This window comes from Peromyscus californicus, unplaced genomic scaffold (genome assembly GCF_007827085.1).
Source record: "Peromyscus californicus insignis strain IS unplaced genomic scaffold, ASM782708v3 Scaffold_23__1_contigs__length_62951481, whole genome shotgun sequence".
Taxonomy (NCBI): Eukaryota; Metazoa; Chordata; class Mammalia; order Rodentia; family Cricetidae; genus Peromyscus; species Peromyscus californicus.
In genome coordinates, this window is record NW_026294534.1 from 60,170,387 (window position 1) to 60,186,816 (window position 16,430).

The 16,430-nt window shown below is 52.2% G+C and overlaps 1 protein-coding gene across 7 annotated transcripts in view; it reads left to right on the forward strand.

Annotated features, from left to right (window-relative positions):
• Positions 1–16,430, forward strand: part of Nwd1 (NACHT and WD repeat domain containing 1) — an 82,320-nt gene that overhangs the window by 19,478 nt on the left and 46,412 nt on the right. For 5 of the 7 annotated variants that reach the window (XM_052752490.1, XM_052752491.1, XM_052752492.1 and 2 more), the window contains exons 4-7: positions 1,767–2,064; positions 5,067–6,336; positions 13,791–13,994; positions 15,823–15,982. In XM_052752490.1, coding sequence (XP_052608450.1) covers positions 1,767–2,064; positions 5,067–6,336; positions 13,791–13,994; positions 15,823–15,982 — 1,932 coding nt within the window. The remainder of the gene's footprint in view (positions 1–1,766; positions 2,065–5,066; positions 6,337–13,790; positions 13,995–15,822; positions 15,983–16,430) is intronic. The other 2 variants (XM_052752493.1, XM_052752494.1) reach the window with 1 other exon arrangement.

Consider the following 16,430-nt stretch of genomic DNA (forward strand, 5'->3'; position numbering starts at 1 on the left):
CAAAATCCTCCTCTCTCTCTTTCTACCTCTCAGTTCTCCTTATTCTCTCCATTCTCCCCAAATCTCTCAGGAATCCAGTTATAAACCCAAGCAATAGCAATCCTCTGGCAAAGCAAGGTCACCAGGCTTGAATTCTTACGTGGTCATAAAGGCAGGTAAGAATTTTCCTCAGGCAGTGACCACTAGACTTTCTTTTACAACCCAAAAGGGGCGTGGTAAAGGAGGAGGTCAACTGAGAGCTAATGATCGATTAGTATATCAAGAAGGGAATTTATGTGCTCAATCTACATTCCTAGAAGTGGTTAGGTAAGAAATTAGGAGTCTATTAGTACAGTTGTACGGTCTCACCCTAAATTGCACAAGAAATAAAGCTATCCACCAGACTTAGGAGAGAGGTGTTGTTTTGTTTGGCCTTGGATGCTTGATAGGTATTTTAGATAACTACACTGTTAGGAGTTCTAGGAAGCACACACAGCATTACAAGAAAATCACTGTAGGAACCAGCTAATATACACACAAAAGCTAAAATATTACCAAGACTTCTTGAGCCATGGCTGACTTTTGGAGAAGTCCTTGACTTTTCTAAGCAGTAGCTTTTGTGACCATAGCTGAATTCCACAACGTTTTCCTGCGGCTTGCACACAGCTCTCAACACTGCAGGGGTCGCTTCCCTGCCTCCACCATCTGAGTTCTAGGGACTGAACTCAGGCTGTCTGGCTCCGTGGCAAATACCTTTACCCACTGAGCCGTCTTGCCAGCCCTTAAAAATGTTTTTTAAATGGGAAGGAGGAAATATCCCCAAGCACAAAAATAAACAAACCACCCACAAATTAAAATTTTCAGAGAGAAAGGGCTAGGAGATGCCACAGGGGAACTGACCCTCGGTCCACACGGCAGGCTGGGAAAAGCACAGGATGGCTCCCGCTGCATGGGGAAGGACCGTCCCCAGGCCTCCTCCATATCCAAGCCAGCAGTCCTGGGAACTTCTCCCCTACAGCATCACCCCGATTTGTCCTCAGAGACTGCCTGTCACGGTCACTCTTGTTAGGGTGACTTTCCACGAAATCAGACCCACACTGGTGCCCTGGAGAGATGGTTCTGTGGTAAATAACTCATTAGCAAGCCACAGGTTCCCCATGCACCTCATTTAGAGGTTGCGTCTCTTGGGGCTCCAGCTGCTCCTAGCACCTCCTTGCTCTGTGGCTCCAGCCCCAAACCTCCCTCTGAGGCAGGCCGGACCTTGTTCCTGTGAGGCTGCAGGGACCCTGGAGGAGCTGCCTGACAATCTCTCACTACAGATTCCTGAACAGGATGTGTGGCCTGGGCCTTTTGTTCTGCTCAGAAGGCTGAGGCCAGAGCTAGCCTGGGCAACATTGGAGCCCTGACTCAAAACACCGGAAACTTACCTGTTTCCCTCACATGTGCCCATGCATGGACCCACACGCGCGCGTACACACGCCATGTGTACATATACACTTGAATGCACAGGTGCATGTGCGCATATACACACAGGCCCACCTCGGTTACTACTTCTGGGTGTTCTCCTTCCTCCTCCCTTCCTGTGTATCCTTTCTCCATCTCCTCCTCTCTTCCCCTCCCCCCTCCTCCTCCCCCCTTCCTCATCCCTCCCCTCCTCACTCCTCCCCCTCCATCTTGTAGCTGTTGCTGAGCTTCACTCTTCTGAGACAGTCTTCCTTTGCTGTCCATGTTGGCCTAGAACTCACGCTCCTCCTGCCTCAGCCCCCTCCCGTCTGTCTCCCTGCCAGGCTCTCCTGGGCGACCAGTATGGCCCCTGCCTGGTTCCCCAACGGATCGAGGAGAAAGAGTGGGAGGCACTAAGGGCCCAGCTAACCTCCAGGCCTCGGGATCTGGAGCTGGTGGCCAGACATTTCCGGAGGGACGACAACGCCATCCCTCCCACCTACGTGCTGCAGCCTCCAGGCTCCGTGGAGGCCCCAGGGCCTGAGGAGGCCACCTTGACCTCTGTCCTGCGAGGTGGAGCTCAGGAGGCCTGGAGGCTGGGCCTCATCAGCCAGGAGCAATGGAAGTGTTACAATCGATCAGGTGAGGCCCAGGGAACCCCAGGGGTCCGTGTGACATCCAAGACAACACACATCGCCCGGGACCTCAGATACACGTGTGTCATCTCAGTCAGTGTCAAACCTGCTTGGCTTCCCGGAGACTGCACGCCCTAGTCAAACCAGTATCAGCTTCTGGGACCCTTCTCCTGGCCCTGGCTCTGCCCTCCTGTCTCCCAGAGTGACCACCATCCCCAGTTTGCCTAGGACTGAGGGTGTTTAAGAATGCATTCTTTTTTTATATGCATTTATTTATTGACGGGAGAGTGTGTGCCAGCTGTGGAGACATGTGGAGGTCAGAAGACAATTTGCAGGAGTCAAACTCAGGTTATCAAGCTCAGCCACAAGGGCCTTTACATGCTGATGCATCTCACTGATCCTAGAACGCTGTGTGTGTGTGTGTGTGTGTGTGTGTGTGTGTGTGTGTGTGTGTGTGTGTGTGCGCGCACACACACATGCTCGTGTGTTCGAAGGTGCACTTGTGGGGGTGTGCACACATGTGGCCTGAGTTTGTCAGGTGTCTCCCGATTGTACATTGAGGCCGAGTCTCTCACTGAACCCCGGTTCGTAGATGAAGCTAGTGTCGGTAGCCAGCTTGCTCCACAGAGCCCCTGTCTCGTTTCCAGTGTGCTAGGTGACAGTCAGTTGTCACCCTACCGAGCTTTTCTGTGAGCACTGAGGATGTGAACTGTGATCCTCGTTAACACATGGCAAACCCTTCACCCACTGAGCCATTGTCCCAGCCTCTTGGGGGCTTTTTCTTTTTTCTTTTTTTGGACAGGATCTCATGTAGCCCAGGCCAGCCCTGAACCTGTTATGTAGCCAAGGATAACTTTGAGCTCCTGATCTCCCTGCCTCTGCCTCCAGAGTATCGAGACACAGCTGTGCATCACCACACCGGGTGTATGTGGTGCTGGGGGTGGATCCCAAGGCTTCCTGCACACTAGGCAAGCCCAGGAATTTATATCGATAGTTTTGCTGTACATGCGGCAAGACTCATAATTCAACTTAACATTGGTGCATTGCAATTAACTAGAATTCAGACAATACCAGGTCCTTCCATCCCAGCTTTTTTGAGTCTTCCATTTTGAGGCAGAGTCTTAGTCACCCACGCTGGCCTTGAACCTGTGATCTCCCTGCGTCAGCCTCCCGGGTGACTGAGGTAACAGGCCCGTGACTTCACGCCTGCCTTGAAGGGGACATTAGGTGACTCTTGTCCTTGACTGGAATGCAGTGTCTCCAAGGGCCTGGCTCTCCCATCTGTGGAGAGCTGGGAGCCTTCACTGAACCCAGAGAGGCTTCAAAAATAACTCCTCAGGTCTGGCTGCTGCTAAAAAACAAGAGCCTCCTGAGACAAGTCAGTGTGAGTTCAGGATTCTAGACAATAAGAGTCTATGGGCGTTGCTGGGGAGATGGCGCAGTAGTAGAGCACTGGCTGCTCTTCTGGAGGACCCGAGTTCAGTTCTTTTCTGTGCCCCCAGACTCCGTACTCACAGGCACAAACCTACACACATCTGCACATAATTAAAAAACAAAGACAAGCCGGGTGGCTGTGGTGCACACCTTTAATCTCAGCACTCGGGAGACAGAGGCAGCAGGAGGATCTCTGTGAGTTCGAGGCCAGCCTGGTCTACAGAGTGAGTTCCAGACAGTCGAGGCTACTTAGAGATAAATCTTAAAAAGATAAAAGAGCCCTGAGGCAGCCACAGCACACCCTGGCACGGGATCAGCCAACTGTGGTAATGGTGCCAAGCCTGGCCCACAGCTTGTGATTGAACTGCAGTTTCATTGACACTCTCAGGCACATTCATCTGGGTATCACCTGTTGCATTCTTGCTACGATGTCAGAACTGTCCGATTGTGACAGATTCATCTTCTTTGGCCCTTTATGGGTGAGGTGCCAAGCTTGTTCCCAGACAGCAGCTGCCACTTCTACCCAGCTGGTTAGTAAAGACTCCAACTCTGTAATAATCCTTTCTCCTTCCTCTCTGCCTTCACATCCACCTTGTCCCCATCACTTATATCTGGGAGGACAGTCTCATTCATTATCACCTGTTTCCAGGTGACCCTCATGCCGAGTCCCTATGTGGACCACGGAGGCTAATACATGCAGGAGCTGAGTGCTTGTTGATTGACTGTTCGAGGGAGACACTGTAAGCAGACACACTGAGGTGACACTCACAGAGCTGAAATTCCCGTTTGTAAAGAGAACAGTTTAATACTCACCATGCTGTGTAGTGCCACCTTGGTCTAGTTCCAGAACATTCTATCACCTTAGCAGGAGGCTGTTTCCCTAGCCCGGCTGCAGGAACCATTCATCTGCTTGCTATCTATGATTGAGCCTGTTCTGGACATTTCTTATCAACGGAATCACACACTGTCTGGTTTTATTTTTTTTTTTTCTTTTGAGGCAGAGTCTCCTTGTGTAGTCCAGACTGACTTAGAACTTTGTATGCTGAGCCAGCGAGATGGCTCTGGAGGTAAAGGTGCTGCCACCAAGTCCGATGACCTGAGTTCAGTCCCGGTGACCCACATGGTAGAGGGAGAGAATGGACTCCCACCCGTCCCAGCTGCAGTCTTTTGGGTTGTGTGTGTGAATGTGCACGTCTGTGTGGGTGCGTGGGGCCCAGAGCAGGACATCAGCCTTGCCCTTTGTCACTCTCAACTGATTCCTTCAAGACAAAGTCTCTCCTGGACCCCGAAGCTCACCGTTTTGGGTAGGCTGGCTGGCCATTGAGATCCTGGCATGACTCCGGAGAGGCTGGCCTCTGGTCTCCACGGGCATGATGTGTAAATACCCCTTCCCACCCACCCCCCCACCCACATTCCCCCCCACACACACACACAAGTGCGTATCCCACATGGGCTTCTGCAAGCTGTCCCATGTGAATGTCCCATTTGTTTGCCTTGACATGTCTGGAACCTGTCTCCCCAAAGCCCCTCACAGGCCTCGGAGACCCTGATGACCCCTCCTGTTCTGTTTTGCAGTCATTGAGTGGGAGATCGAGCAGGGCCTCCTGAGCTCAGCACAAGGGGACCAGGGAGCTACCATCTTCCTGAGAGATGTACAGGACCTCAGTAAACACATTTTGGACGATTGTTCTCTGAAGATGGTGGATCGGCTGGCGGATGGCTGCCTGGACACCGGAGCCCAGAGTCTTCTCAGTGGCCTTAAGGAACGCATACTGGATGCTCAGCCTGGAGCCCTAAAGTCCCACCGCCTGCCCTGGAGCCGTGACCTGGTCAATCCCAAGAATAAGGCTCATGCCCGCTACCTGAAGGAGCTGAGTGAGCAGTTTGTGGCCAGGACCAACCATCAGGTCCTGGAGCAACTTCGAGAGCTGGAGTCAGCCAGACAGGAGCTGGGCTGGCTCTACCAGGAGATCCGCCACCACCTCTGGCGGGGTACAGAGTCCACCAGCATCTTCTGTGGCCACCAGGAACTCCTGGCCCAGCTGGGGCAGCGGCTCAGACAGGATGACAGCCGGCCCCATACTCCGCTGGTTCTCTTCGGGCCACCAGGCATCGGGAAGACGTCCCTCATGTGCAAGCTAGCCGAGCAGGTACCAAGGCTTCTTGGCCACAAGACGGTGGCCGTCCTGAGGTTGTTGGGGACATCAAAGATGAGCCTGGATGCCCGAAGCCTCCTCAGGAGTGTGTCCTTTCAGCTGTGCCTGGCCTATGGGCTGCCACTGCCCCCAACCCAGGTCCTGGAGGTCCACGCCAGGGTGGGCCACTTCTTCCACACCCTCCTCCACACTGTGTCTCGGAGGAACTTTGAGTCCCTGGTGCTGCTCCTGGACGCAGTTGATGATCTAGATTCCACATGCCATTCTCGGAGGGTCTCCTGGCTACCCCTCAAGTGTCCCCCAAAGGTACATCTCATCCTCTCTACATGCTCAGGCCAGCAGGTGTTGCACACCCTGCAGCAGACCCTCAAGGACCCCAGCGCCTACTGGGAGGTGAAGGCCCTGTCTGGATGTCAAGGACAGGAGTTCATCCAGCTGCTACTGGCTGCAGAAAGGAGAACGCTGAGCCCGGCTCAGAGGGATGTCCTCTGGGCCAGCCTCCCAGAGTGCGGCCACCCAGGGCGGCTAAGGCTGGCCTTTGAGGAGGCCCGGAAGTGGGCCTCCTTCACTGTGCCAGTGCCCTTGGCCACCACAGCTGAGGAAGCCACTCACCAGCTCTGCATCCGCCTGGAGGAGACCCACGGGCAGCTGCTGGTGGCCCACGTGCTGGGTTACATTGTGTCTTCCAGGTAAGAGACCTTCCCTCCCCACCTCCCTCCCTCCCTCCTTCCCTCCTTTCTTCCCTCCCTCCCTCCCTCCCTCCCCCCCTCCCTCCCTCTCTCCCTTTGTGTTGGTTGGGCGCATGTGTGTGTGGCATGCAGAGCCAGAGGAAGATGCAGTATTCTGTTTCACTCTCTGCTTTATTCCCTGGAGCCAGTGAGCCCAGCTGGGGTTACAGCCACCCTGCCTCTCACATGGATGTTGCAGATCCCCGCTGGGGCAAGTAGTCACGGGCAGCCCCTCTTCCTTCCTTTCTGCAGGGATTTGGACAGAACCAGGGCTTTATGGAGGTCAGGCACGTGCTGTGAGGCTGAGCCTCAGCCATCACGTCCGTCTTACATCGCTCTGGCTAAGGTTGAAAACTGTCTGTTGGATGAGAAGAGAGAGTGGCATGCTTGTTTTACTGTGATTTCAGCCGGCACCTGTACGATGCTGTTACATGTAGCAGTTATCATCTCATGCCTGTGGTGGCTGACTTGGACTGCCTTGACATGCAGAGTCGCTTGAGAGGAAGCCTTAGTGAGGCATTGTCTGGATCTGGTTGACCTGTGCGTGTGTGTCTGTGTCTGTATGCACAGGCACACTCAGGCACATGCGTGTGTTTGTGTGTGTGTATATGTCTTTGTGCCTGTGTGTGCCTGTGTGAGTGTGTGTGTCTCTGTATGTGCATGTGTGTCCCTCTGTGTGTGTATTTGTGTGTGTGTGTGTGTGTGTAGTGTGTGTGTGCGTGTCTGTGTTTGTGCATGTCTCTGTGCCTGTGTATATGCCTGTATGCATGGGTGTGTGCATGTCTGTGTGTATCTCTGTGTGTGTGTGTTCATGTCTCTGTGCATGTGTGTGCATGTATGTCTCTGTATGCATATATCTGTGTGTGTTCACGTGGTGTGTGTGTGTGTGTGTGTGTGTGTGTGCATGCCTGTTCATGTGTGTGCATGCCTCTGTGCTTGTGTGTGCTTGTGTGTGTTGCCTTGATTGTTTGCTGAGGAGGGAGGACCCAACCAGAGCACAGCATCAGTGTCCAGGCTGGGCCTGGACTGTGTGGGAGGGAGGACAGCCAGCTGGGCATGAGCAGGAGGCACAGGTGCGTTCGGTCCTCTGTGATGGTGACTGTGGCTGTGCTGTGACTAGCCGTCTGCGGCTCCTGTGCCTGTGGCTTCCTTGCCAGGGTGGCCTGGGGCTGTCTGCCTACCAGCTTCTCCCTCCCTGTGGCCAGGATATGTTATTACAAGGGCTGTCAATCATCACGACCTCTGCCTCTGTTTGGAGATGATCATGCGATTATTTTACTCCTGATGTTGGAGCTGTGCTGCATTGCTTCGTTATATTTTCTGGTCTCTCTCCCTCCCTCTCCCTCCCTCTCCCCACTGCTCATTCTCCTTGCCTCTGTCTTTCCCTTATCCATGACCTACATTTTCTGTCTATCTCTTATCCATCATCTATTCTACCAATTACCTGTCATCTACATGTACTGTGTTCCAGTCTGTCTTAGCCATCGTTCTCTCTCTCTCTCTCTCCTTTCTGTTTACTGTGTATCTAACCTCTGTTATGTGCCATCTGTGGGTCCATCACCCATGAGCACACACTGTCCCGAGCTGTCTGAGCACCCCATGAGCATCATCTCTTTTCCTCGTCAGTATCCCATCAAGCTGCTAAGGACAGTCTGAAACCCAAACCAGGACAACCATAAAACTGGAGAAATCAGTCACAAGGACGTTAATACGTAGCTCACAATGAATGTGCACGTGCACAGGGGTGAGGGGCAGGACTGTGGTGTCATTCTTCAGGCAAGGTCTGTCTTTTTTCCTTTCTTTCTTTCTTTCTTTCTTTTTTTTTTCTCTGTTTTGGAGACACAGACTCTTGCAGGCCTTGGGTTCACCAAGTAGGTATGGCTGGCCAAGGAGCCAAGCACCCGCCCATCTCCGCTTCCCCAGTGCTAGCATGCTGCCGTGATCAGTGTGTTCGCGTCACTGGGGATGTAGCCCAGGTCCTCACACTTTATTCAGTGAGCTACACTCCAGCCCCACACTCACAATGGACCCACTGTCTGCACAGAGCCCTGTCCCTACGCAGGGTCGTGTTGGGGGCTGTATGAGTGAGAGCGTGTCCCAGATTCTTCACACGTGGCAGGCAGGCAGGACAGGGGGACACCAGAAGCTGTTTTAACCCTCAGGGCCTCCCCCACTGCCTTTCTTTTACCAGCCAGGCTCCACCTCCCAAAGATGACCCAAACTCCCACATCAGCGTGGGGGACCAGGCGTGGGGGACACACCCCACTCAACATACAGTCCTAAAAGGTCTTCAGTGTCTTAGTCTGTTCATGCTGCTATGACAAAGCATCCCAGGCTGGGTCTCAGCAGTAAGAGAAATGGGCAGTCACTTCTCTGTAGGTTACGATCCACACCCAGGACTCAACCGACTGCTGGCTCAGAAAACTTAGGAAGTACTTCAGCCGAAGCTCACTGGGTGGAGTGCTTGAGGCTCAGTAGTAGACAGAGCTCCATTGGTAGAGTGCTTGTAGCTCAGTGGGCAGAGTGCCTGTAATTTAGTTGGTCGAGCACTTGTCTAGCAACATGGAGGCCTGGATTCCATCCAGCACCATATAAACCAGACGTGATGGTGCACATCTGTCATCCCAGCACCTGGGAGGTGGAGGGATGGGGATCAGGAGTTCAGAGTTATACTTGGATACATAGTGAGATTGAAGCTAAGGCCGGGTGGTGGTGGCACACGCCTTTAATCCCAGCACTTGGGAGGCAGAGCCAGGCGGATCTCTGTGAGTTCGAGGCCAGCCTGGGCTACCAAGTGAGTTCCAGGAAAGGCGCAAAGCTACACAGGGAAACCCTGTCTCAAAAAAAAAAAAAAAAAAAAGAAAGAAAGAAAGAAAGAAAGAAAGAAAGAAAGAAAGAAAGAAAGAAAGAAAGAAAGAGATTGAAGCTAGCCTGGGCTACATGAGACGTTGTCTCAGAATAAATAAATGCATAAATAAATAACAGATAGAGAGATAGATAGATAGATAGATAGATAGATAGATAGATAGATAGATAAACAGGCTGGAGAGATGGCTAAGGGGTTAAGAGCACACGCTTCTCTTACAGAGGACCAGGGTTTGGTCCCTGTATTTTGCAGCTCACAATTATCTGTAATTCTAGTTCCAGGGTATCTGATGCCCTCTTCTGGCCTCTGTGGCCACCAGGCAAGTGTGTGGTGCACATAAACTCATGCAGGCAAAACACACATGCACATCAAATAAACAGACTGTGTGTGACCACACCAAGTGCACAGGGTGGGATTTTCTGTTTCATGGAGTGAGGACTTGGGTCTGCTTGTGGGCTCAGGTTCTCCGTAGATACTAAACAATTCCACAGAGGGGCTCCGGCAGCCGACTCTAGGTCTCCTGGTATCTTGTGGACAGGGTGGCAGGATCTAGATGCTGGCAATGGTTGAGTTCTGGTGAGGGCCTTTTCCCACTCCACAGTAAACCGACGTTTTGTAGATGTCTCATACGGAGATAAACGCAGAACAGTCTCTGGGGGCTGTCTTTATTTATTTAGTGTGTGAGTCGCCATCTCTGACGTTGAGACATTTTCATTCTTGGACTGTGCCCTTTCGGGTCTTTATCACTAGAAATTCAAAATGGCAGTGATCAGCCCAGCTGGGGTGTGTGTGCATGTGTGTGCATGCATGCATGCATGGTTGTGTGAGAGTGCATGTGGGTGAGTTCACATGTGTGTGTATGAACCTGTGTATGTGTGAAACAAATCCACTCACCATCATGAATAGATAAGGTCCTGGAGGCTGAGGTGGCTCAGTGGGGAACGCACTTGCACAAAGAGCAGTGTTGGGATCCCTAGACTTACACAAATGCCGGTGGGCATGGTGGCCCACCTGTGGTTGGAAGTCGCTGATGGGATCCCCAGAGCAAGCTGGCTGACAAGACTAGCCACGCTGGTGAGCTCTGGGTTTGATTGACAGAACCCATCTCAGTGAATAAGGTGGACAAGCCATTGAGGATGATTTCTGTCATGAACCCTGAGCTCCCACATGCAGGCCTACATATGTGCACATCATACACATGTGCCTTCCCCCCAACCCCCACAACATACACATGCACAAAGAATGGAGAGAAGTAAAATCAAAGAACTCAGGGTGCCAGGCATGACAGTGCATACCTGTCACCCCAGCACCTGGGAAGCTAAGCTAGGAGGTTGGTGAGTTCTGGGCCAGCCTGAGCTACAGAGCAAAACCTTGTCTCAAACAACAGTAAACAAACACGAAGAAGCAAGAGCGTCATTCCATCACGAAGGTGCGGGTACCGCCTTCCAGCTGGTTCCAGGGATGTACCCTAGAATGCATATTGAACCCCAGATCCCAGACGGGCTGATTGTCTCTGCATGAGACACCGTGGGGCCAACAGTGCTCCAAGTCTGCGCGGAAGAAACCAAGTTGTTATTGAAATTGGAAGGTTCTGTGGATTCGCGTCTCTGAACACCGGCGAGTCTGCTGCCCTCTCTCTGCCCCTGAGCTTCGGGGGACCTGTGAGCTCATGAGCTGGGGACCAGGCACTGTTCTCCTGGTTTGTTGTTCCAATACCCAAATTCAGGGAGACAGAAACTAACTGGTGCCTTAAGGTGCCTTAAGGGGCCAAGGCTCACACCGGTAGGGAGTGTGGCAGGCGGCCCCTGAAGGGCGATCAGAGTCCAGGCACCTCCACGAGAACATGCCTTGTTCCCATGGTAAAGCGCAGGGTGGTGGAAAAAGATGTGCTCACAAGGCAGAGCTGACTCAAAGAAAGAGGTCCCTGGACTGGAGAGATGGCTCAATGGTTAAGAGCACTGGCTGCTCATACGAGGACCCAGCTTCTGTTCCCAGCACCCAAGTCCTCAAGGCCACATGAACTCCAGCACCACGGAACCCGACGCCGTCTCCTGGTGCTCGAGGGTACTGCGCTCACATACTGAGTGGCTGATCTTGGTGGTCAGTCTGACACACTCCAGCAGAGGGAACCCCAGGCGAAGAATTGCCCTGTCCAAGTGGCCGATGGGCAAGTCTGTGGAGCATTTTCTTAATTCCTGATTGACAGGCGGGTCCAGTCCACTGTGGGCGGTGCCAGCCCTGGGCTTCGGGTACCTGCCTTGAGCGCCTGCCCTGGTTCCCGGGAATGAACCGTGACCTGGAAGCAAACATTTTCCTCTCTGAGTTGCATTTCTTTTCCTTTATGTTTTTTAGATAAGGTCTCACTCTGTAGCCTTGGCTGGTCTAGAACTTGCTCTGTAGACCAGGCTGGCCTCGAACTCACAGAGATCCGCCTGCCTCTGCCGCCCAAGTGCTGGGATTAAAGGTGTGCGCCACCGTGTCTCACTACTCCCCAAGTTGCTTTTGGTCAGTGCTTTATCACAAGCCAAAGCAGTCTAAGACACCCACACATGGAACTCACAATAAAATAAATCTGTAAAAGAAAAAAAATGAGATCCTCACTGCAGAACATTCAGCCCTGGGGGAGTCGTGACAGAGTCTGCAGGTACCGTCACTTACAGGGCAAGAGCTGTCCTTGGCATCCGTGAGTGGTTCAGGGGCTCTGCTCAGAAGTCTAGAGTAAGACTATAGTCAGTGTACCCCAGAGAGATACATGCACATACATGTAACATAGAACTCCATGAAATTCACAAGCAGAGATGACACAGTAATTATGTGGCTGGTATGAATTTATCAGTGACATTTTCATGTAGCAGAATAGTATAATGTGAGCAATATAAAATTATTAATATGGCATAATGTGGGAACATAACTGACATTATATTGGTATCATAGTAATATATTATACTCAACATACTATATTCCTAATATATTATTATATTTAACATATTATGTTGGTAATACTAATATAGGACTAATCCAACTATTAATATATTAATATAGTACAACAAATTTTAGGGTTTTTAAAAACATTTATTTATTTATTATGTATACAGTGTTCTGTCTGCACGTATGCCAGATCTCATTACGGGTGGTTGTGAGCCACCATGTAGTTTTTGGGAATTGAACTCAGGACCTCTGGAAGAACACTTAACCACTTAACCACTGAGCCATCTCTCCAGCCTCAAACTGTAGGTTTTTTGAGACAGGATGTCATTATGTAGCCCTGGTTGGCCTGGAGCTCACTTTGTAGACCAGGCTGGCCTTGAACTCACAGAGATCCACCTGCTTCTACTTACAGGAGTCAGTTCTCTCCTTCCACCATGTGGGTCCCAGAGATTGAACTAGACTGTTAGAGTTGGCAACTGATGCCTTTTGCCCTCTGAGCCACATTCTCAGCCCAATACAGTAAGTTCTACAATCTATGCCTGACACGGACATAATATGGACTATAGATGCCATATAATGAACACATGTGTTCTGTGCATGCTAAATGTATATGTCCATCTATGTCAGCTTTAGCCTTTTTATTATTTATTTTTATTTATTTTTTGAAATATGGTCCTTCTTCATAGCCCTGTCTGTCCTGGAACTTGCTACATAGATCAGGCTGGCCTTGAACTCACAGAGATTGGTCTACCTGTGCCTCCCAAGTGCTGGGATTAAAGACATGTGCCACCACACCCTGCTCTAAAATATTTATTCACGTAGGTATGTCCATGTCTGTGTGCCTCACTGCAGATCAGATCCCCAGGAGCTGGAGGTGCAGGTAGCTGTGAGCAACCTGACTTGCAAACTTGAACTCCATCCCTTCTGACAGGCTCTTAACCACTGAGCCATCTCTCCAGCCTGTTTTTTTTTTTTTTTTTTTTTTGGGTTTTTCGAGACAGGGTTTCTCTGTGTAGCTTTGTGCCTTTCCTGGAACTCGCTTTGGAGACCAGGCTGGCCTCGAACTCACAGAGATCCGCCTGGCTCTGCCTCCCGAGTGCTGGGATTAAAGGCATGTGCCACCACTGCCCGGCTGGTTTTGGTTTGTTAAGACAGGGTTCTCTGTGTAGCGCTGGCTGTCCTGGAACTCTCTCTGTAGACCAGGCTGTCCTTGAATTCAGAGATCTGCCTGCTTTTGCCTCCTGAGTGCTGGGATAAAGGTGAGTTCCACCAATGCCCTGCTCTTCATCCCTTTTGAAAAAAATTTAAGACAGACTCTCATGTAGCCCAGGCTGTCCTGGAACTCACTATGTAGCCAAGGATGACCTGGAGCGCCAGATCCTCCTGCCTGCACTTCCCTCCCTGTGCTGGGATGACAGAGGTATGTCACCATGTCCCACTGACACCCCCTCACCCCACCCCGAGCCTGGAGAGTGGCCTGTGCAGACTCTGCAGCTGTGTGCGAAGGGGGGTCATCTGCAGTGGTCTGTGCTGGAGGTTCCCTGTCAGAAGTTGCACACACGGTCCCTGCGCATCCTCATCACAGGGCCATCACAGTGTGCTGTGTCCCCTCACTCCACAGGTACGGCCTCTCGGAGGCGGAGCTGAAGGACGTATTGTCTTTGGATGATGAGGTCCTGCAGGTCGTGTACCGGGACTGGACACCGCCCAGCAAGGAGCTCCTGCGCTTCCCACCCCTGCTGTGGGTGCGGCTCCGCCGGGACCTGGGACACTGCTTGACTAGGAGGCCCGTGGATGGTTGCACGCTGCTGGCCATCGCGCACAGGTAGGCCCTGAGAAGGGACACTTTCTGTGTGGGACCCTGAGAGCAAAGGCTCCCAAGCAAATCCTTGACTTCCTCTTTTGGGGTATTCAGGCAATCTAGCACAAACCAGTCCCAGTGTTAACTATACATACCTAATTTGTCTGTTTTGTGTGTTTGTTTGAATGTTGTGTGAGGTGCTATGGGATTCTAGGCGGGGCTCCACCCCTGAGCCACGCCCCCAGCCCCTCACTGGGGATTCTAGGCAGGGGCTCCACCCCTGAGCCACGCCCCCAGCCCCTTACTGGGGGATTCTAGACAGGGCTCCACCCCTGAGCCACGCCCCCAGCCCCTCACTGGGGGATTCTAGGCGGGGCTCCACCCTGAGCCACGCCCCCAGCCCTTCGCTGGGATCCTAGGCGGGGCTCCACCCCTGAGCCACGCCCCCAGCCCCTCACTGGGGATTCTAGACAGGGCTCCACCCTGAGCCACACCCCCAGCCCCTCACTGGGGATTCTAGGCGGGGCTCCACCCCGAGCCACGCCCCCAGCCCCTCACTGGGGATCCTAGGCGGGGCTCCACCCCTGAGCCACGCCCCCAGCCCCTCACTGGGGGATTCTAGGCAGGGCCTCCACCCTGAGCCACACTCCAAACCTTTTTTTCAGTGTGTGTGTGTGTGTGTGTGTGTGTGTGTGTGTGTGTTATGCATTTGTCTGTGGTGCCCTCACCTATGTGTGCCTTTATGAAGGACAGATGTTAACCTCAGGTTTGACTTCTGTCACCCTTGTATTTGGAGAGAGGGTCTCTCACTGAACCTGAAGATCACCAATTCAGCCATATTGGCTCCTAGACTCCCGCTGTTTCTGTTCGCTCTCGAGCTCTGGGATTGCAGGTGCTTCCCGCCTCACCAGGCTTTCACGTGTGTGCTGGGGTTTGAACTCAGATCCTTATGCTTGCAGAGTGAGCACTTTATCCACTAAGCCGCCTTCCCAGCCTCTTTTCATTTTTGATTTGCTGTGATGTTTTGTTAAGTTGCCCGGGCTGGTTTTGAGCTCCCAATTCAGCCTAGCCACGCATGGCTTCAGCTTGTGACCCTCCTGCCTCTGAGGAGCTACAGTGACAGTCTTGTGCCACCCGCCACACCAGATCAAAGGTTCTTTTTTACATTTACTTATTATGTCTGTATGCATGTAGGTGTGGGTGTGTGCCCTGGTGTGTGTGTGGAGGTCAGAGGGCGACCTGTGGGAGTCAGTTCTCTCCTGCGATGTAAGAGGCAGGGATTGAACTCCGACCACGAGGCTTGGTGGCAAGCACCTCTGTCTACTGCACCATCTCATTGCCCTCAGAAGCAAAACTTTTTATGTACTTTTTTTTTTTTTCTGAGACAAGGTTTCCCTGTGTAGTTTTGGTGCCTGTCCTGAATCTTGCTCTGTAGACCAGGCTGGCCTCGAACTCACAGAGATCCGCCTGCCTCTGCCTCCCGAGTGCTGGGATTAAAGGCATGTGCCACCACCACCCAGCCAGAGGCAAAACTTTTTAAGGGAAAAAAGAGAAATAAAAAAGCAGGGCAGCTGGGCGGTGGTGGCGCACGCCTTTAATCCCAGCACTCGGGAGGCAGAGCTCGGCGGATCTCTGTGAGTTCCAGGCCAGCCTGGTCTCCAAAGTGAGTTCCAGGAAAGGCGCAAAGCTACACAGAGAAACCCTGTCTCGAAAAAACCAAAAAAAAAAAAAAAAAAAAAAAGCAGGGCCATTTCAGAGACCAGTGTTAAGTGAAAACAGGACATGGAGTGGACAGACAGCCTCTGCATTTGCACTGTCCCCTGGGCCACCAGCCTGTGCCCTTTCTCCACAGACAGCTGTCCAAGGTGATCCGGGTTCGATACCTGTCTGGGCCTGAGAGATCCAAGAGACATGGTATGCTAGCTGAATTCTTCTCTGGAGCCTGGAGCCAGGGCACCAAGAAACTCATCACCTTGCCACTCGTGGGGAAGCCCCTAAACCTGGACCGCAAGGTGAGGCCACCTGCCACTCCATTCCCAGAGCATCCCCTGATATGACTGTCCTTTTCCTTCTCTGCCACTCAAAACACCCTCCAAAGCCACTTCAGGCCTCTTCCACAGCTTCAAGGTGCTCCTTTAGCCCCAGAATGTCATTCTGGGTTCAGGGCTCAGGAGACACGGTGGGTGTGTGCACTAAGTATTTATGGGGTGTAGCCCTCTTGCCATTGATGAGGTTAAAATCAAAATGTCAATCAGCACCGGGACTTGATGAAGACTTTCCACATCCCACCGTGTCAGCTGCTCAGCTGGGAAGGTACAGCCTCCCCGTTGTCCACAGGCATCTCCTCGGCTGCACCTGAGGACAGAGCTGTGACTCTTCTTTACATGAAGACTTGCATCTTGGCTGAATATTTGAACCCACATAAAAAAACCAGGCACTGGAGAAATGGCTCAGCAGTTA